General features: G+C 43.5%; 3 protein-coding genes across 3 annotated transcripts in view; all 3 read left to right on the top strand.

Annotated features, from left to right (window-relative positions):
* Window positions 1–6,036, top strand: part of mylka (myosin, light chain kinase a) — a 54,850-nt gene extending 48,814 nt beyond the window's left edge. The window contains exons 34-36 of the mRNA XM_070915107.1: window positions 60–188; window positions 1,994–2,106; window positions 2,897–6,036. Of these exons, the coding sequence (XP_070771208.1) occupies window positions 60–188; window positions 1,994–2,106; window positions 2,897–3,031 (377 nt within the window). The 3' untranslated portion in view covers window positions 3,032–6,036. The remainder of the gene's footprint in view (window positions 1–59; window positions 189–1,993; window positions 2,107–2,896) is intronic.
* A 3,704-nt stretch (window positions 6,037–9,740) lies between these two features.
* On the top strand, window positions 9,741–10,706 carry LOC139291976 (olfactory receptor 6N1-like). The gene has a single exon (XM_070914071.1). It carries the CDS (start codon window positions 9,741–9,743, stop codon window positions 10,704–10,706), a length of 966 nt encoding a protein of 321 aa, XP_070770172.1.
* Window positions 10,707–11,723: 1,017 nt separating this feature from the next.
* On the top strand, window positions 11,724–20,846 carry ube2g2 (ubiquitin-conjugating enzyme E2G 2 (UBC7 homolog, yeast)). The gene is made up of 6 exons (XM_070914362.1): window positions 11,724–11,855; window positions 12,696–12,731; window positions 14,148–14,193; window positions 17,295–17,413; window positions 19,119–19,259; window positions 19,606–20,846. The coding sequence occupies exons 1-6, from the start codon at window positions 11,813–11,815 to the stop codon at window positions 19,716–19,718; spliced, it is 498 nt and encodes a 165-aa protein (XP_070770463.1). The 5' UTR covers window positions 11,724–11,812; the 3' UTR covers window positions 19,719–20,846.
* The last annotated feature ends 1,560 nt before the right edge of the window (window positions 20,847–22,406 follow it).

Here is a 22,406-nt window from a genome sequence, read left to right as displayed (position 1 = left end):
TCTGTATTATTGATTGATTGTATTACTATTCTGTTTTTACTGCGTGTGTGTGTGTTCAGAGGATAACCAGTTCCTGGAGTGTTTGGAGTACGAGCAGAAGACGGAGTGTAAGCCAACTTTCAGCTCAGTCATCAAAGACGTGGAGGTGGTGGAGGGCAGCGCCGCTCGCTTCGACTGCAAGATCGAAGGTACGAGAGCTGAGAGGAAAGTACAGGACGTACAGGAAGTATAGAAAGTACAGGAAGTACAGGACATATAGAAAGTACAGGATGTACAGGAAGTACAGGACATACAGGATGCACAGGAAGTATAGAAAGTACGGGAAGTACAGGACATACAGGAAGTACAGGACATACAGGATGTACAGGAAGTATGGAAAGTACAGGAAGTACAGGACATACAGGAAGTATAGAAAGTACAGGAAGTATAGAAAGTACAGGACGTACAGGAAGTACAGGACGTACAGAAAGTACAGGAAGTACAGGACATATAGAAAGTACAGGAAGTATAGAAAGTACAGGACGTACAGGAAGTACAGGACATACAGGAAGTACAGGACATACAGGAAGTATAGAAAGTACGGGAAGTACAGGACATACAGGAAGTATAGAAAGTACAGGACATACAGGAAGTATAGAAAGTACAGGAAGTATAGAAAGTACAGGAAGTATAGGAAGTACAGGACGTACAGGAAGTACAGGACGTACAGAAAGTACAGGAAGTACAGGACATATAGAAAGTACAGGAAGTATAGAAAGTACAGGACGTACAGGAAGTACAGGACATACAGGAAGTACAGGACATACAGGAAGTATAGAAAGTACGGGAAGTACAGGACATACAGGAAGTATAGAAAGTACAGGACATACAGGAAGTATAGAAAGTACAGGAAGTATAGGATGTACAGGAAGTATAGAAAGTACAGGAAGTACAGGACATACAGGAAGTATAGAAAGTACAGGAAGTACAGGACATACAGGAAGTACAGGACGTACAGAAAGTACAGGAAGTACAGGACATATAGAAAGTACAGGAAGTATAGAAAGTACGGGAAGTACAGGACATACAGGAAGTACAGGACATACAGGATGTACAGGAAGTATGGAAAGTACAGGATGTACAGGAAGTACAGGAAGTATAGAAAGTACAGGAAGTACAGGACATACAGGAAGTATAGGAAGTACAGGACATACAGGAAGTATACAAAGTACAGGAAGTATAGGACATACAGGATGTACAGGAAGTATAGAAAGTACAGGACGTACAGGACAAACAGGATGTACAGGAAGTATAGAAAGTACAGGAAGTAAAGGACATACAGGATGTACAAGAAGTATAGACAGTACAGGAAGTATAGAAAGTACAGGATGTACAGTACAAACAGGATGTACAGGAAGTATAGAAAGTACAGGAAGTAAAGGACATACAGGAAGTACAGGACATACAGGATGTACAGGAAGTATAGAAAGTACAGGGCATACAGGAAGAACAGGACATATAGGACGTACAGGAAGTATAGAAAGTACAGGACGTACAGGACAAACAGGACGTACAGGAAGTATAGAAAGTACAGGAAGTAAAGGACATACAGGAAGTACAGGAAGTATAGAAAGTACAGGGCATACAGGAAGTACAGGAAGTATTTAAGAAAGCCTTTTGACGAAAGAAATGATCAACACAAGGTTCACTTCCAGAACTTTCCAGGTTGTCAGTTGTCATGGAGACGGTGTAGTTGTCTAAATATTGATTTTGAGTCACATGATTACAGATGGTTGTATATTTTCACTCACTAAATAATTCCAGATTTTTTAATTCCACATTGTGATGTGGTTGAAAGCTCTGGAAGAAGCTCTTTAGTGGACCATGAATTGAGATTTTCTTCTGTCAAACAAAAAAGTCAAGAATGAACTTTCATGAGTTTGAAGATCTCTGAGAAGAAAGACGGATATTTAGAGACAGTCTGAACTGTAGCCGTGTGCGTCTGTGTCTCCAGGTTACCCGGACCCAGAGGTGGTGTGGTACAAAGACGACCAGCCGATCAAAGAGACCCGACACTTTCAGATCGACTACGACGAAGACGGAAACTGCAGTCTGGTCATTTCAGAGGTCGGGGGTCAACTGAACATTCAGTAACTGGGTTGCTTATGTCTCGCCTCAAATTTGTTCAGAAACAGATTTTGGTGACTGCTGAGGTGAAATAAGTGAAAGTTTATGTAACATTAATGACAATCCACTGCCAGCACTTTGCATTGTGGGACACAGTATGCGAAGTAGACTGGTCCGATCCAGGTGTTTTTGACATACTGCATATTTAGCTGTTGTTTGTATACTGCATACTACATACTACATTTGACTAAATCAGTACGTACTGCTAGTATAGTAGGCGGTTTGAATACACCCAAAAACTGTATATAAAGATGGACGACAGGACAGCTCCCCAAAGTGAAGCCAAAACGTCTCGATCGCCCCCTGGTGGCTGGCTGCAGTATAGGTCATAAGCCTCCATGTTAGCAGCTGGGCCAAACTAAAAAATCAAAGTACCCATCAAATACATTTTTTCCAAAGATGGTTTCTGTCATTTCAGGTAGTTCTTATCAGCTGATGTTTGTTCAAACGTTTTTATGATCAGTTTGGTTTTAATTAGTTATTTGATGCTATAAAAACGGGGTGAGACGTCATGATTGACAGCTATGATTGATTGTGGTGTGCTCGTGATTGGGTCGGCCATCTTTATATACAGTCTATGGGTTCAGACCGGGTCTGACCTTGAGAAAGGTCTATGGAGTTTTTAATGTCGGCCATTTTTCGTCTCCTAGCAGGACGTGTCACACAGCAGCTCTGAGACAGCATAACACAGGTGTTACTAATGACATTAACCATGTTTCCATACCTGCAGGTGTCGGGTGACGATGATGCCAAATACACGGTGAAGGCGGTCAACAGTCTGGGGGAGGCAACCTGCACTGCCGAGCTGCTGGTGGAGGTGATGGCTGGAGAGGAAGAAGAGGAGGAGGAGGAAGAGGAGGAATAAAGCAGTGTTGGTCTGGACTCCCACAGGAAAAGGAGGTGGTGCTCCTCTTCAGCCTGTCAGACCTGAGCAGGACAAACTTACCCACAGATAACAGATTGTGTTGCTATTGGAGGAGCAGGTGGGCGGGGCTTGTGATGAGCATAGACCATTATTTAAAAAAACAGTATCCAGTCCTCAGTCCAACCTCGTTTTCTTTATTCATGACAGAAACTTAATCTCCTTTAGTGAGTCCTTTAGTCTTACCTGTATCATGCTGTGTGCTAAGCCCTGCCCACCTGACGCCCCAGAACACACAGAAGCCCCGCCCCTCTCAGGCTAGCATTTATTCATTACTGTGTTTCCTCTTGGAGTTTATTTCATTGCTCTATCTTAAAGACGTATAATTGAAACAGGACACTTGGGTTCTCTGTCCATTCTTAGATAATATTTGAATATCTAAAGATCAGAAGCTGTTGTTTGTTTATCTCCAGAGGGAGCTTCAACATGCTAACCACAGCTCCCATTATATTTTATACAGCAGTACAATGTCTAAGAAGTGTTGGAGTTGTCGTTATTGAATGCTAATAAAATAAACATTGTTGTATCTCCGAATTATGATCTGGACAAAAAACTCCCAGCATCACGTCTCAGCTCTTTATGAGGAAATACATTGATGAAGAGCTGCTAGTAGGACACATGCTAGTCCTGAAGTACAATCTAATGCTAATGAAATATGACTATAACAAATAACATTCAGCTACAGCTCCCAGGGCCCCTCCACCAAAGACTCATGGGAGCTGTAGTTGTTGTTGTTGTTGTTGCAGGGACTCTCTGTATGACTAAACCATGAAACATGTACTGTATGTGAACCAGACCTACTCCCTGTGGGAGTCCAGGTGAGGAAGGAGATGGTATGGTGGAAGCAGTGAAGAGGAAGGATGATGAAGGCAGAGATGAACAGAGCTTTATATTCACAGAGTTGGGTCACCTAACAATAAAGTGGCTCCCTGTGAGAAGAGTTAAAAAGCTCCAGGTAGCTAACAACTCCAGACATCAAGCAAAAAGACATCTAGAAGTCGTTTAGCATGTTAGCACTGCAGCTAACGGTGTGGTGAAGACAAGAGGGATGAAAATGACATGTATCACCTAAAGATGATCCAGATTTTACTGATAAACTCATCATCCTGATACTGCTGGGTATTAAACCTCACTAGAACTCATTTCAGACAGCTAACTAATGTCACCCTTACTAATGTTGCCACCAGGTGCCTTAATGCTAATGTGACCCAACTGTGTCAATGTAAGGCTCGGGGTGAGAACCAGAATGATGACAGTGATGAAGATAAATTATATAACGATAACCCATTTTTTAGTCTATAATCTAGCTGCTCCCCGTTTGCATCTGATGTGTTCAGCTGAGAAATGTTGAATGTCAGTTTGGTTCTTCTGTTTGAGCACTTTTCTTTCCGTCTTGTTTGTATTTTTGACTTCGACAGCAGTTTTACTCTAAAACCATCTTCAAGCTAACGTCACCTCCGCCTTACGTTGTTAGCCTTAAAGCAACACGCTGAGTTTTAATGACAGTCTGGGTGATACAAAGTTTCTCTACCAGACATTTGTCATGTTGTGGGACAAAATAAGTCATTTTCCTTTTGGCTGCCTTAAAAGAAGTTTGTTAGCACTGAAAGATGTTCTCCCTAATTTTGTTAAAATGCCCCTAAAAGTCCCAGAATGGGCTTTTGAAAGTAAACACAGTCCACAGGTGAGTTTTGGGAGGACATTTTGAGGATTTACGATGTCATGTCTCTTAAACTCCGTATGGAGGCAAAACTGCAGTTAATGAATATTAGTCATTTGTACGGAAGCACACTGTCTTCACATTGTTCAAAATTTTCTCATAATTATGACGTTATGTATCTTGTAAATATGACTTGGCGTCTCATAGTTAGAAGATAAAACCCCCATAATTACAACATCTTATCCCTTCTGTACTTCATAATTTCAAGATGTTTATCTCATAATTAGATTGTATCTCGCAAAGCTGACATACGATCCCGTAATTATGAGATACTTCTCTCGTACTTATGACTTAGCATCGTTAGCATCGCATTCGTTTTCATACAGATCTTTTCATTTTATAATTACAAGATAGAGATCTCTTAAATATGAGACATTGCACAAATCAGTGCAAATGAAATATTTCTGCAAATGTCACTATTTACAGTTTGTTGTTCTGTAATATTGAATATCACGTGAGGAAGGAAAACCTTTCTAACATGTCACTTTGTGAGTCAGAAGAACATCGTGGTTTTTTCTCTGTGAACCTTCAACACAACAAGTGATTAGAAATGTTCGATGATTTGGTTCAAAGTGATCGTCTCCGTCTAGTTTTCTGAAAACACTATAAATGTTTGAAGTTAAAATCCCTCCAACAGCAGCTTTAGTAACAGGACCTGTATCCCCTCAGTGAGTCTGGTGGAACCCGGATGTGATTTGAGTTCACGTGTTCACGCTGATGTCGAAGTCGTCGTTTTTTTGCCACATTCCAGCTGTTTGTTTGTGCTTTAAACATTTATTTAAAGGCTTTAAGGGGCTGATTCAGTTTTCAACCAGAAACCAAAGAGACTTCTTTAAACTTCACAGGCGTGTTTGTGTGTGATCTGCATTACCCCATGTTGCTGTTGAAACCTGTTTGTGTGTTTGGTGGTTGTTTGTTTTTAAGAATGTTTTATTTTTAGACTTATTTAATGCACAGATTCATTATTATAATATCATCATTTGAGCATCCGTCTTCTTGGAGATCTTCTCGTCAGCACTTAATTTGTCACAATTAACCCCCCCCCTCTCACTAAACCAAGCAGTGGACTCACTCCTAGACTGATTTGCTTTTGTATTAGATGTATGTAGATTATATTTCTCTAATTTTTATAAATATATATCAGTTTGATGAACTGCAGATGACATGTATGAGAACACTACGACTGTAGTTACTCACAGATACCAAATAAATTTATCACAAAACTAAAGAGCTGCTGTGGCGTGTGATGTCCCGACGTCATGAACCTGTCGTGTTTACCTTTGAGCCTGATTTGATATTGATATTCAATCAGCAAATATTCGTTTTTAAAGGCACACATTTTTGATAAGACTCCTTGGAGTGTTTTTCTTAAAGAATAGTGACTCAGATCTGCAGCCAACATTTACTGTTTGTGATGGAAGTCTGTTGCTGCCAATATTAAAATCAAACCTGTTAAAGAAGACAACAACTTCTGCCGTCTGTTAGGTCAGACCTTAACAGACTCAAACCCTGGGACGGTGTCAGGCCACTACTCAGTGTGAACGGCTCCAGAGAATCCAGAGTCCAGCTGCACCCCCACAACGTCACTGGCCTTGCGCGGATCAGTTCATTGAGTCTGTTGGAGTCCGCCACCCTCAGCCTGCTGCCCCAGCATGCAACAGCATAGAGGATAGCACTGGCCACCACAGACTCATAGAACATCCTCAGCATAGTCCGGCAGATGTTGAAGGATCTCAGCCGCCTCAGAAAATAGAGACGGCTCTGGCCCTTCCTGTAGAGAGCATTAGTGTTCTTTACCCAGTCCAGTTTATTGTCTATGTGAACTCCCAGGTACTTGTAGTCCTCTACAATGTCCACACTGACCCCCTGGATGGAAACAGGGGTCATCGGCGCCTTGGTCCTCCTCAGATCAACAGTCAGTTCCTTTGTCTTTGTCACGTTGAGCTGCAGGTGGTTCTGCTCGCACCATGTGACAAAGTTCTCCACAGCAGCCCTGTACTCCTCCTCATCACCTTTGCTGATACATCCAACTATCGCTGAGTCGTCAGAAAACTTCTGAAGATGGCAGGTCTCAGTGCAGTAGCTGAAGTCCGTGGTGTAGGCGGTGAAGAGGAAGGGAGAGAGGACAGTCCCCTGCGGGGCCCCGGTGTTGCTGACCACTCTGTCTGACACACAGTGTTGTAAGCGCACATACTGTGGTCTGCCAGTCAGGTGACAATCCAGGACATGAGGGGGGCATCCACCTGCAACTCCGCCAGTTTCTCACCCAGTAGAGCCGGGCGGATGGTGTTGAACGCACTGGAGAAGTCAAAAAACATGACTCTCACAGTGCTCGCCGGCTTATCCAGGTGGGCGTAGACGCGGTTGAGCAGGTAGATCAGCATCCTCCACTCCAAGTCGGGGCTGATAGGCGAACTGAAGGGGGTCCTTGTGTGTCTCGACCATGGGCCGGAGCTGCTGTCATGGGAACAGCTCTTATTACAGAAGCAAAGTCTCTGTGTTAGACTCTTTTTTTCTTCGTCATTAAACACAGCTGTAACAAAGATCACCCCCCTTCAACCCAGTTCTCTATCTATATTGTATATATTCTTACAGTAATATTACCATTGTTACCCAAACGATATCTTTATGTGGTGAAACATTGTGAACTTAACAAACTTGACTTCCAAGACAGTGTGTGACTCTGGAGTTACACCCCATCAGGAATATATTATTACTTAAATATGTGTAAAGATATATAAGTATATGTAAGTAATACTATCCAAATATATTTCCATAATGATTCCAGGAGTTCCAAACAGTTTTTAAGCCATTTGATCTGAGAGATTTCTGCTCTCTCCAGACTGAGTTTGAAGATGGTGGTTTTCTTAAAATCCTGTAAGTGAAAATTGTCAGGTGATGATGTCACAGATATGCTAATTAACATGATATGCTAATTAATCCAGTGAATTTCCACTGAAAACTGATAAATAACTGCATATTGATTATTGAAGTGATATAATCCCATCAGTTCTGTCACAGCAGCCTGACACTCTGCTGACATGCAGGCGTTTGTGTTTGTGTTTGTGTTTGTGTTGACGGACAGCTGGCCAGAGTCAGGTGAGTTAACGAGGTCACCTGAGAGCAGCTCCTTAATCAGCTCTCATTAAGACCCACTGGTCCTCAGAGTCCGTCTGTCCTCTCAGGACAAACTGCAGCTTGTTACACAACATTACATCATCCACATGTTGTTTGTTAAAGCTGATGACCTCTGACCTCTGACACCCAGGTAACCGCTCAGTCAGCGGCCACAGCTGAGGGCCACACAGTTACAGGCTGAACCAGGACGTGTTTAATTCACGAAGGATTACAAAATATCTGTAACACACAGATAGATCTGCAGCAGGACTGTACTTAAATACAGTTTTAAGGTACTTGTACTTTACTTGAGTCTTTCTACTTCTACTGCACATCCTTTTCACAGCTGCAGTTACTTTACAAAATACAACATATGAAGAGTTTATGAAATATGATGTTTTGTTATATATAACAGTTTATACAAGTCCAGCTGAAACGATCAGTCCATTAATCGATTAGTCGATTGACAGAAAGCTGATTGATGGTTGACGTCATTTTTCCTGTAAAAACATTTGATGGTTCCACAGTGAACTAATAATCATTAGCTGATAGTTCAGAATGAGCTCCACTTCGACCAACTCCAACAGTAACATCCTGCTTCACATTAATGATGAGGAATAATCCTCTAATGACAGAATATATAGTATTTGTACTGTGTAGTATTAGTACTTTTACTCAACCCGAAAATGTCTCACTTACAGTCTCTAAAAATGAGACTCAAACTTGGTTCATGAAATTTCTAGAATTAAAGTAAAAGTGGAGATAATAAATGAATGTTTCTACTAACAGAGCTGTGTGTGTGTGTATCACTGCCTGATATATATTATTATTATTATTATTATTATTATTATTAATAAAACCCATCAGTGAGCCTCACTGTTGTTTCCTTCATCACCATGAACACACACACTGTAGTTTATCTGGACTCAGTCCCACACACACCGTCCTGCTGCCACAAACACTCACACACACGTGGCTTCATCCGCCGCTGAAAATAGTCCCCAATAGATGCACTATTTCCTGCTGTTAGTTTGATGAAAACTACATCGAGCAGCTGTTTGAGGGAATGACTGAGCCGATTTACATCTTCAGCAGGAACCAATGGGCTGTGAGCTGAGAGCCACAGACAGGAAGTCAGACAGGACTGACAGGTTGGTGGTTATTAGTGCCATATTATTAGTGGAGTGTTATTAGTGACGCTTCTCTTTGAATTCACACTCTGAACTATTGACGGTCCTCTCAACAGACAGGTTGTCCTGTGATGTTGTTTTGTACATTTTACTCAGTAAAACTCTTTCATATAATTAAAATCCGTTAAGTGATTCAACACCCGGTGTATCTCTAAGCCTGATTAATGAATAAATATCATTAACTTGCACCTGAAATGTTTCCAATAAACAAAACCAAAATCTCCTAAAACTGTCTCTTAATGAATTTGTCCAATGAGTGCATGAATGAAATGATGGCGTTCGTGTTATTTTACGTGTCTTCCTGAGTTAAAGGACGTGTTCTGATGTGGACGTGTCCTCTGACGTGTTTAATGAGCTCCACTGAGGACGAAGGCTGTCTGATAAAAACAGTGACAGGAAACAGACGGACAGTTTGTCTTCAGTCTGTCTCTCGCTGATGATCAACTCATGCGTTTTCTATATGTTTTATACATGTTTTACATATGTTTTATACATGTTTTCTATAATGATGTCACTGCGTCTTTAAACTGGTGCATTCTGACTGATTGAACTTGATTAGTCAGTCAGTGGCAGTTTCTTCTTCTCTGGATGTTTTCTTGTTGTTCTTGTTGTTTTCTGTCCCCTCATGAGGTCAGCAGAGTCTAACGTGACCTCAGTGACGTCACTGACCCTGGACGGTCTCGTGCCGCTGTCTGACCACAGTTTGCTCTTCTTCTTCTTGTTTTTTGCAGTGTATGTCTTCGTGTTGTTCAGTGACTCTCTGGTGGTTTATCTCATCTGTTCTCAGCGAAGCCTTCGTCGGCCGATGTTCGCCTTCGTGGCGGCGGTTCTGCTGAACTCTCTTGCCGCCAGCACGGCGGTTTATCCCAAAGTTCTGTCCGAGCTGCTGTCGCGCCGCGGCTTCGTGCAGGTGTCCCGCTCGGTGTGTCTGTGTCAGGCCTTCGTGCTGTACTCTCTGGGAGGCTCCAGCTTCATGCTGCTGTCGGCCATGGCCTTGGACCGCTACCTGTCCATCTGCCGCCCGCTGCGCTATGCCGCGCTGGTGTCTCCTGCCGCTGTAGCGGCGCTGCTGCTGCTCTGCTGGCTGCTGCCCGCCGCCCTGGTGGGCGGCGCGGTGCTGCTGGCCAGCCGCCTGCCGCTCTGCCGCTGGCGTCTCAACAGAATCTACTGCGACGTCTACAGCTTCGTCAGCCTGAGCTGCGGCGGCGGCGGCGGCGCGGTGCTGCTGAGCGAAGTGTACGGACTGCTGTGCTCCGCGGCCACCGTCTTCCTGCCCGCCGCCTTCGTGCTCTTCTCCTACGGCAGGATCCTCTCCATCTGTCTGCGCCGCTCGCGGGCCTTCAGCAGCAAAGCGCTGCACACCTGTCTGCCTCACCTGCTGGTCTTCTTAAACTATTCGCTCAGCACCGCCTTCGAGCTGCTGCACCGCCGGCTGCAGGCCGAGAGCGAACCGGCCGCGTCCATCGTCACCTCCGTGCTGGTGGTGGTGGTCCCGACCGTGCTGAACCCGGTGGTCTACGGACTGAAGATGAAGGAGATCTTCAGACACGTGAAGCGGCTGCTGAGCTGCCGGAGAATCGATGAGTCCTGAACATGAGAACGTGCTCATGGACAAAATAAGAAAGAAGCATTTCTGTTTTTCATTCTGAACTCTTTCAGGCAGAAGTGATCAAACAGTGTTACATGTTCATATAATAATTCAATATAAACAATAACATGATGTAAATGCAAATGATTTCATAATGTGCAGATGATGAAAACATCGTTAAAATCAAATTAAACACAATCTCTTCAAATGAACATCAGTATTAATGAATCATGTTTGAGAAAAGTTAGAAGGTTTCTCTAATTAAATGTGTAGAAACAAGTGACTGTAAATGTTTGACGCTTAAAACGAAAATAGAAAAAAATAAAATGAAATAAATGAATCTCGTGCAGGTAGATGACAGAGAAACAGCTGGAAGGACACTGCAGGAGGAATGGTATTGTTTTTATTATTAAATATATGTTTCCATATATCAGCTTTTATGTCATATGAAAATATAACAATGTAATGAGCAGCAATAGTAACGATGTAAAATACTGGTATAAATGAATTCAATATAAAACATGAACATTTTATTATCTTTGGTTGTGACTGAAACATTGGAAAGACAAATAAATAAATAAATACAGAAACATGAGCTCGGCCGTTTATTGTCTCTTTTCTTGTTAATATAACATGAATGTGGTTTTACTCTCATTAACTTACAATAAATACTGACTGCCTCAGTTTAACAGAATGTCCCGAGTCAGTCTGGAGGATCTGGATCCAGGAGGGTTTTGATCCGCTCCACATCCTTTGTTTGCTGTAAGTAAAGCAGCTTCAGCCGTACTACTCAACGAGTACTTTTACTTTTGACACTTTACATTTTGCTGATAATACTTAGGTACTTTCACTGAGGTACAATTGAAATGCAGTACATTTCCGTGTACTGGATTATTTTGTCGCTTCTTTGACTGAATATTGAGAACATGTTTTCTGGTGGAGCTGTTGTTGCAGTTTGTCAGCAGGGGGCGCTGTCAGCTGACACGCGACTGGAAATCACGATCTGAGCATGCGCGTTGAATCAGCTGTGGTGACAGTTTCGTTGAAGGAGTAAAAAAGTGAAACTCGAAGCTGATTTTTGTTTTGCGGTTTGTCTCCGTTAAACCGCGATGGCCGGCACCGCGCTGAAGAGACTCATGGCCGAGTATAAACGTGAGTGAACCAAACCAGCCGCGTCGTAACACCGCCTTCAGCCAATGGGAGAACCTGTAAAGTTAGCAAACAGGCTAAGCTAATAGTCCCGTGAGAGCCCGTAATCCTCCTGCACCAATTTCCATTAAAGAATCTGCTGGTTTAGTGTTTCTCTGCTCCTCTGCAGTGTCGCTCATGTATTGCAACATAGATCGAAAAGTATGGTAAAAATGTAATTTGAATTATATCATTTTGACTCACTCAGTAGCATTCACCGCGGTAACATATCACATTATGTAATTTGTTTGTGTAGCTCGTCAGCGCTCTCTAGAATGTTCGTAGACGGTAATGATGTAATTTTGAAAATAGGCGATCTCTTTCCGATACTAAGCTTAATTTACCATAAACAGTCTACAGTACAGTCATTGTTTGTATACCGAAATAAAGATTAGATTTCATTACGGGTTAGGAAACCCTAGTTCTACACAGCGACAATATTTATTATTTGTTACACTCTGATACTCTTTATTTTCTTTGTTTTTTGAATGGAGTTTGGTGTACCTGAAGTATACCGGGGCTAGCCTTGCCTACGAGGTTAGCTTGGAGGATTAGCCTCAATATTAGATTAATATTTAACTGTTTTAACAGATTAGTATTGATATAACCATAATTAGGTTGAGGTTATGATGATACGTGTTTGTTCACCGAGAATGTGCTGAAATGTGGTGTTCGTTGTGCTGTTAGCTAGTCAGTGTTAGCATGTTAGCAGCTGTTACGCCCACCACTGTAGTTTTTACTGTTGCATGTTAGAACAGATGTCCGAGGTCACAGCCTGACTCCACCTTGTGTTCTGTGTTTCAGAGCTGACCCTGAACCCACCGGAGGGGATCGTTGCAGGTGAGACTGTCTGATACTTTAACATGAGGATGCGTTCAGCTGAGTCCTGATTGAAGCTTCAGCTAATACTTGTTTTCATGCTTAATGAATTTGATGATTATCTTCTCCATTAATCAATTAATTATTTCATCTATAAAGTGCTGTCACAGTTTCCTGAAGCCCAGTGGCCTGTTAGTCTAAAAAGATTTTAAGTTTAATCCGGAATTTAGAACATTTATGTGTGAAAAATGACATACGTGATAATTCATTAACTGAATAGTTGCTGATTATTTCTTTTGGATCTATTAATTGATTAATCCACTAAATATTGCTGCCGTACTCATAATGTGATCTCAGAGATGTTCATGCCGCAGTTAGTCTGTTCAGACTTGAGGCTTCACTTTGCTGCTGAGACGTGAACAGGTGACATCAGTAAAACAGCTGGACGGGTCATATGATCACAAGCGTAGTAAACAAACCCACAGTTTAAGCCAGTGATCCTAACTAAAGGACCGTCCCAGTAACTGAGAGCTAACCAGAGGACCGTCCCAGTAACTGAGAGCTAACTAAAGGACCATCCCAGTAACTGAGAGCTAACTAAAGGACCATCCCAGTAACTGAGAGCTAACCAGAGGACCGTCCCAGTAACTGAGAGCTAACTAAAGGACCGTCCCAGTAACTGAGAGCTAACCAGAGGACCGTCCCAGTAACTGAGAGCTAACTAAAGGACCATCCCAGTAACTGAGAGCTAACTAAAGGACCGTCCCAGTAACTGAGAGCTAACCAGAGGACCGTCCCAGTAACTGAGAGCTAACCAGAGGACCGTCCCAGTAACTGAGAGCTAACCAGAGGACCGTCCCAGTAACTGAGAGCTAACGAGAGGACCGTCCCAGTAACTGAGAGCTAACTAAAGGACTGTCCCAGTAACTGAGAGCTAACTAAAGGACTGTCCCAGTAACACTTGAATGAGCGGCGTGTCTCAGGTGTCACAGGTGTCTCAGGTGCGTCTGCAGCGCGTGTCATCTATTCGGAGAGACAGGGAGAATGATCTGTTGACAGTCGTATTGACGCCATGCGTGCAACATCACACACATTTCACTGTATCTGTAGAATACGTCACAGACGTAAAAAAATCAAACTTTTGTTTTTAACTCGCACACCTCTTAACCCTTTTCTGTCGAAACCAAAGAAGAAATCAATTCATAACGAAATGATATGACACATTCTGTTACTGATGGCCATTATCAAAGGCAGAGTCAGTGTGGACAGCGCTGTCTGTGTGACGTCAGGAGGGGCTTTAACATGTGGCAGGCAGGGATTGGGCAGCGGAGCGGCAGGTCCTGAAGGCACAGGCCAATCAGAGGAGCAGGTGAAGGGGAAGGTGAGCCGGAGTCTGAATCCGTGGACCAATAAGCAGCGTGTGTTTGTTTTGTGCAGGTCCAGCCAATGAGGAGAACTTCTTTGAATGGGAGGCTCTCATCATGTGAGTACACAGTTAATACATGAAGGAGGTGTTTGGTCCAGTTTCAGATCGTCACTATGGTAACAAACATGTGATCAGGCAGAACAACTTGTAAACATGATGAGTCACACTGATTGTCTGCCAGCTGTCAGTGACCTCCAGACTCCATTCAGAAAAACAACGATTGTAGGTTAGGAAGGAAATATCATTTTACTTGTTAAAATAATCTGATGGAAACTATCTGAACAGTTTCTGTTGGAGAGCTGTGGATGAACTCTTCTGTTGTTCTGGTTTCTACCTCAGTATCCTGATGTGACTGTGTGACGTCACCTGCAGAACAAGTCAACGGAACAGAAAATAACATAAAATATCATATTTTCTTGAAAACAACAGGCAGCCAGCGTCCAGCAGTGAGCACGAGGCTGCAGCTCATTGTCCTCTGTTACACTATTGATCCTGCTGTCATATTATCAGCTTCAACTTTAGACACTGTGACACTTCATCCGTCAGTTGTTCATTTTTAACATTAATATATTTGTAGTGTATATTCCCAGCTGCTGGTGTGATGGTGGATGTGACCAGCAGGTGTCGCTGCTCCGTCACTCACAGATCTGACACACAAAGAGCTCAACAGGACTAAATCTTTAACTAAAGATCATTTCAGTGATGTTGAATCAAAGATCTCATTTTGTATCTGACATTATGTTCAGCTTCTTAAAGTCCCCCCACGTCCTCCTCCTGTTCTTCTTGGTCCTACAGTCGGATGTTTGACACAGACGTCTGTTTTCGAGCGGCCTACAAGCGTGATGTGTGACATCACAAATATGGTTCAATATTTAGCTTATACAAGTGTGATGTGGAAACATGAAGCCTCCAGCACACACACACTGAGGATGGACTTCACAGTGAAGGAGGAGACATCTTGAGTCCAGCAGGAAAACTTATGCTTCTAGATTTTGGATATTTAATGAAGTCATTTCCAGTCAGTTGAGAGAAGCTGCAGTGAACGTGATGTCAGTGAAGACAGCAGCTGGCTGTCTTCATCATTAGCTGTGATTGAGCCTGCGGTGGTGGTGGTTTTTGTTGTTGTTGTTGTTGTTGTTGGCGTGCCAGCAGCTTCAGTCTGCCCTTCAATTGAACCTGCAGCTCGTCCACATTCCTGCTCAGTCTGACATCACCGCCACCACATCCCATAATTACCTGAGACAGTCCTGAGATGTGACTCCCGTCAGATGCTCCAGAGTTACACGACTTTGATGTTTTATTTCTCTTTTATTTGCTCTGACAGTGACAACATCAGTAAAGTTAAGAGAAGACCAGATCCTTAAACCGATGGTTGAAATTAATGATAATAATTTGAGCTCTCTATTTTAATAATTGATCAATATCGTTTAAGTCATTTTTTGAGCAAAGATTACATCCTGTGGCGTCAGCGACTCCAATGTGAGCATTGGAACAGCAGCAGTGGATGGAAACAAGCAGCAAGTCACGTTTTTCTTTCATCATTTTCTGGAAATTTGGTTGAAATTTGAGCTCCATTTGGATGAAACTTAGATTTGTCTCTGATTGTTAGCCATGATGTGGAATGAGGTTCTGTCTTTTGGGCCGTTTTCCCCGAGAACCAAAGTTGATGTTTTGTCCTCATTTAATGAAGGAAATTTGTCAGGTGAAGCAGAGATGTAGAGTTTAGTGTCGTCTGCGTAGAAATGGAGATAGATTCCATGTTGATAACGGCAGCTTGTACAAATAGAGAAGACTGAAGCTTGTGGCACACTGCAGGAGAGAGTTCCTCTTACTGAGAAGAAGAAACAAACAAGTCTTGACCTGTTAAGAAAAGTTTTCAGGAGATCAGCTGATCCACTGCGGGTGGGTCAACAGATCTGATTCAGTCATTATTAGTGCTGCGACTGATGATTGTTTTCATTATCAGTTAATGAGTTGATTGATGATTGATGTCTTGTTTTGCCCGACCAACAGTCCAAAACCCATTCCACCCAGAGATTCAGTTTACTGAGAGAAAGCAGAGAAAAGCCGAAACTGGAAACAAATGGTTTTAATTAAACAATTATAAATCAATTTTAAAAATTGTTACCAAGTAATTTTCTGCCGATCGACTAATCGTTGCAGCTCTAATTTAGGTACTCTTTAATGTCCTCAAGTCAAATTCAGGTTGACCACCGCTGGGCGGTGCTTTAGTGTGACATTAATTACAGAGAGTTCGTCTGTATCTGGTTTCACACTGAACTGTTTCATCTGTCAAACAGACAAACTGTCTCAGACGGTGAACTCTGTGTTCAGGTATTTATATCAGTTTGTTTTGTTGGCTGGCTGATAAAACACCCGTCTCAGACTCTCTGCTGATTGGCCGAGCAGATAGCCAATGACTGTGGTTGTTTGTGTGGTCAGTCATCTGTTTAACTGATGGAGGAGGAGGAGGAGGAGGTGAAGCAGAGAGTCAGAAATAATATACAGATAGATGATAAAAGATCAGATCAGCTCAGGGAAGGAAGGTGGACTGTGAGCAGATATTCAAACCATCTGAAGTCTGATCATCACCAATCAGCTGCGAGATACTCGACACACCACGATGATAAAAATACACTCTGACACTGATCCAGTACTGACTCTGGAACCTCACTGGAGCACCTTGATTACATACAGATGAGCCATGAATGAAAGTAGAAAGAGAAAGATGTTGTTCTACCACGACCCTCCAGAGCACCTTCAGTTCTCCTCGTCTGTGGAGAGCATTAACATGTACTACCACCACCTAAAATACACTAAACGCCAAGTAGACCCTCCTCTGTGAACACAAGAACCTCCTAAAGGGCTGCTAAAATCTCCTAAAGTACAGCTAGGACCACCTAAAGGAACCCTAGACCCTCCTAAAGGACTGTTGGAGCCTCTGCGCTGACCACTAAAACCATCTGAACAACCTCTAGAACCAGCTCAGCGACCACTAGAACCTCCTAAAGGAACCCTAGAACCTGACTTTGAAAACCAGTGATTTATAACGCCGCCCTCTCGCGTCCTGTTTTCTGGCTGGTCAGTGTTTCAGATGAAGTTGTTCTGCGTTGTGTGAAGAGCTGGAAGAAGCTGACGCTGCTGTCTCTGTGTCTCAGGGGTCCTCAGGATACATGTTTTGAAGGTGGAGTGTTTCCGGCCGTCCTCAGTTTTCCCTCCGACTATCCTCTCAGTCCTCCTAAGATGAGGTTCACCTGCGACATGTTTCATCCCAACAGTAAGTCCACTCTTTTTTCATTTGTAAACAGGCAGAGAGACAGACAGGCAGGCAGAGAGACAGACAGGCAGACAGAGAGACAGACAGGCAGGCAGAGAGGCAGGTAGGCAGACAGAGAGAGAGACAGGCAGACAGAGAGAGAGACAGGCAGGCAGAGAGACAGACAGAGAGAGAGATAGGCTGGCAGGCAGACAGAGAGACAGACAGGCAGAGAGACAGACAGAGAGACAGGCAGGCAGGCAGGCAGAGAGGCTGGCAGGCAGACAGAGAGAGAGATAGGTTGGCAGGCAGACAGAGACAGACAGACAGGCAGGCAGAGAGACAGAGAGACAGAGAGAGAGATAGGCTGGCAGGCAGACAGAGACAGACAGACAGGCAGGCAGAGAGACAGAGAGAGAGAGAGATTGGCAGGCAGACAGAGAGACAGACAGACAGGCAGGCAGAGAGGCAGGTAGGCAGACAGAGAGAGAGACAGGCAGGCAGAGAGGCAGGTAGGCAGACAGAGAGAGAGACAGGCAGACAGAGAGAGAGACAGGCAGACAGAGAGACAGACAGGCAGGCAGAGAGACAGACAAGCAGGCAGAGAGACAGACAGAGAGAGAGATAGGCTGGCAGGCAGACAGAGAGACAGGCAGACAGACAGACAGACAGAGAGACAGACAGACAGGCAGGCAGAGAGACAGATGCCTGGTGGGAGCAAAAACAAGCAGAAGCAGTCATGTGACTGTGTGTGTTTAAACCCGTCATTTGACTTGTCAAGACCTGCTGCTGTTAGCATGTCGTTAGCATGCTGTCATTAGCGCTGTGATTAGTGGACTGCAGCCTGAGCGATGATGTCACAGCAGGGAGACGGTCTGAGCACGCTCCATACTGATTAGAGGAAAGGACACTCGCTGCTGACCCGTCATCATCATCATCATCATCAGCAGCAGCAGCAGCAGCACACACACACACACACACACACACACACACACACACACACACACACACACACACACACAGCAGCACAGCCCTGAGCTGAACTTCCTGCTGTAACTGTATCGTCTGATCCTCCATCAACAAACAGCAGCAGATAAAGATGAAACACATGAAGAAGAAAACATCATCATCACAGTGTCTACAGGTGTTATTCACCTCACTGAGACATGGATTATTATAAGTTTCATATCTTTGTAAAATAATTTGTGTTCCAGCACACATTCAGATGAAATGCTGAAACTTCGTCTCAGACTGAAGACGTTCCGACTTTTCTTTTATTTCCAGCCACAAATGTTTCCATGAGTTTCCGTCAGTGAAGCTGCAGCGCTGACAGCTGAGCGTGAAGCCCCAGCAGGAAACACTGATGGCTCCCTGATAACACCTTCGGATGTTTGATGGCTCACTGATAATCTCTGAGGACACACACAAACATTTGTTCTTCTGTAGATGTGAGGACTCATAGGCCGGATTAAATGTCTTCTTATGAACATGTCTTCTGAAACACTGTCTTCTTCTTCTTCTTTTAAAACAGTGTCTTGACTTAAAAAATGTCTCCAGTTTTAAAAATGTCCTCCTTTTGAACCTGATCTGTTCAGGACCTCCGCCGGTGGTTTGTGTCTGTTGTGACCGAACCTGAACTAAACAAACTGGTTCAAGTCAGATTGTACAGACTGATACTAACAAGTCCCTCCTCTTCGTCCTCCTTCTCCTCCTCCTCCTCCTGTAGTCTATCCGGACGGTCGGGTGTGTATCTCCATCCTCCACGCTCCAGGTGACGATCCGATGGGATATGAGAGCAGTGCAGAGAGGTGGAGTCCAGTCCAGAGTGTGGAGAAGATCCTGCTGTCTGTAGTCAGCATGTTAGCAGGTACCATCCACACTTCATTACGCTTCATTACGCTTCATTATATGGATGTAGAGCTCGACACATACTGGAGTGTATAAATACATGTATAATAAATACTATACTACTACAAAAATAAACATGTGAGACCAGTTTGATTCGTTCACAAAGAGTTTAGTTTTCAGATTAAACCAAATATGAACACTTATCTCTACAAGGATCCAGTCGTCCATAAACATGCACAATTCAATAACACTTCCTCAATTGTGCAGAAAGGTTTTTACGCTTGCTTGACGTGGTTTTTGTCTTGTTTCCTTGTTTCCTCCCTTGTTTCCTTGTTCCCTGCTGTTGTGTCCTTGTTTCCTCTCAGAGCCGAACGATGAAAGTGGAGCGAACGTCGACGCCTCTAAAATGTGGCGGGAGGACAGAGAGCAGTTCTACAAACTGGCCCAGAAGATCGTACGCAAGTCGCTGGGCCTGTAGAGATGATGTCATCACCCTGCGACAGCGCCCAGCACTCTGTGTTTGTGTTTACTTCAGAAACACTCCTCTTTCCTCCTCTGCTACCTTTGGATCAACATCTGTAGACTGAATGAAGATCTGAGCATCTTCCTCGTTACCATGGAAACCAATGAAACACACACACAGAGTGCCTGATGGACAGATCAATAAACTGATGGATGGACGAATGGAGGCCAATCAGACGTCACAGATTGGATCAATACACAGTCCAAATGTTTCGAAACTTCAAATCTACTAAAAGTCAACAGGAGAAGAAAACTGCTCTTTGATTCGTTAACAAGTGTCATGTGATCATTCTCACAGTGACATCATCATCACCTGTTCCACGCCAACGGCAGCAGCGAGAACAACATCAGCATGAATATTATTATTAATAATATAGTTAATATTAGTAATAGTATTGTTATCATAAATATTATTATTATTACTAATAATAACAATGTTAGTATTGATATTATTATTATTGATTATTATTATTCTGGAGGACTGAGTCAAACACGGATGTCAATCAACAGCAACAATCAATAGTCAAGGACATAAAAGGAGTACGCAGCATATATAGGTAATCAATAAAAACCAATAAGGAATAGAGAATGAAAACAGGAACACTGACGTGAGCAGATGAGATCAAGGTGTGACAGCAGGTGCACATCACATGACCGTCAGTGGCAACAGGAAGTACAGTAGGGTCAATTGAGCCTTTCACAATAAAGGTTGTGTTTGTCTGACTGAGGGAACTGAAGCACGGAACAGATTCAAGAGCTGCTCAGCTGAAACAGTCGGTGTGTTTTCACGAATCAAAGCAGATGAAACCATCTGAACTCTCTGTGACGTCGACGGGTCAGCTTCAGGTGGAACAGAAGCTCCTCGGCTTCTCTCAGCTGGACTTTATGCACTTTATGTCTTCCCAAAGGATCATCATCATCATCATCATCATCATCATCTGGAGGAGCTCAGAGGAGCAGCTCCGGCTGCTTTTAAGTTTGTTATATTTTTTTAAATGAAGCTGGATGTTCTTCGTCTGGTCGTTCTTTTAATTTGTCTGTTAATTTGAAAGTTCTTCATTAAAATCAACTGAGGGAAGAAAATCAGACGTGTGTGATTCATCTGCTGAGAGTCTGCAGGGTCTGCAGAGTCTGCAGGGGCTACAGGGTCTGCAGGGTCGGGATTTGAACCAGCGACCCCCCTCCTCTAAGTTCAGCTCCTCGGAGATGCTGGACTGTGAGATTAGAGGCTGCTGGTTCGACGCCCAGCCGGTAGTCTGTGATTAGCATCTGGCAGGAGCTGCTTCCTGCCGCTCCGCCTCGGTCTTTGTGTCCACTTCTGTTTTTACAACCTGAAAGGTGATCGAGCGTCAGGTGACTGAAAGACCTGAAGTCAGCAGAGGAAGTCCTGAAGGTCTGTGTCTGTCTCTCTCTCTGTCTGTCTCTGTCTGTCTGTCTGTCTCTGTCGGTCTCTCTGTCTCTGTCTGTCTCTCTCTCTCTGTCTGTCTGTCTGTCTGTCTGTCTGTCTCTGTTGGTCTCTCTCTCTCTCTCTCTCTGTCTGTCTCTCTATCTGTCTCTCTGTCTGTCTGTCTCTCTCTCTCTCTCTCTGTCTCTCTCTCTCTCTCTGTTGGTCTCTCTGTCTGTCTCAGTCTCTGTCTGTCTGTCTCTCTTTGTCTGTCTGTCTCTCTGTCTCTTGTCATACAAATGTGAAAATGTTCAGTGAGACTGTTCGAACATGAAACTGAATCTACAAGAAGCCTGAAGGAGAGACGTTGACTACGACTCCCAGGGTGCATTTCACCAACAAACAGCCAATCACAGAGCTCCTTATTTTGGGGATAAAGATTACAGTTTTTTTTAAATCAGTTTACTCTCTGATTCTGGATCAGTTTGTGATGGGTTCAGTAACCATGACGACAGGCTGAAGTGTTTTGAATTCACCACAATTCCGACTGGTTTCCTCTCCACGGCAACAGCAGCTGAGGCTCATGGGTATTGTAGTATTTAGACGCATCTCTCATACTGAACTGACATCGGAGTTTATAGCAGAGGTGTGTGTGTGTGTGTGTGTGAGATTACAGCAGCTTCCTGTCTCGACCTGCCTGACAGCAACACACACATCAAAGAAACACCTCATCAGTTACTGTCAGTGTGTGTGCACAGACGGGCCATTAGTGCTGTTAACTGTGTGTTTACAGACACTGTTATTACCTCTGTGTGTGTGTGTGTGTGTGTGTGGACATTAGCTGCTGTATTCAGGTACAAGTCGTGGACTCAATGTTTCTGTTTGTGCATTCTGTAAATAAAGATTCTACAAAGATCACACTAATTCTCCAGAAGATAAGAAGATAAATAATCAATATTCTGTGTAAAATACTCTTATTAATCATGCAGTTATTAATTCCCCAATCCACAAATACAGATTCTGTTGCTAACAAGCTAACCTTTGCTAGCGAGGGAGCTAACGACTGTACTAATAACTAATCTGTGCCGGATCCGGGCCACAGCTGGACCGAGAGGATCAGGGTGTTCAGTTCCCTCACGTACGTCTCGTGTTATGGTTTTCCTGCTCTTGAGGTTTTATCACAGATCACTCACCTGTCGGCGGCTGTTTGGATGATTTTCCTTCAGGAACACTTAGTGAGATCTTATCACGGCTCAACAT

This window comes from Enoplosus armatus, chromosome 11 (genome assembly GCF_043641665.1).
Source record: "Enoplosus armatus isolate fEnoArm2 chromosome 11, fEnoArm2.hap1, whole genome shotgun sequence".
NCBI lineage: Eukaryota > Metazoa > Chordata > Actinopteri > Centrarchiformes > Enoplosidae > Enoplosus > Enoplosus armatus.
Note: the sequence above shows the minus strand (reverse complement) of the source record. Positions and strands in the feature narration are given on the sequence as shown.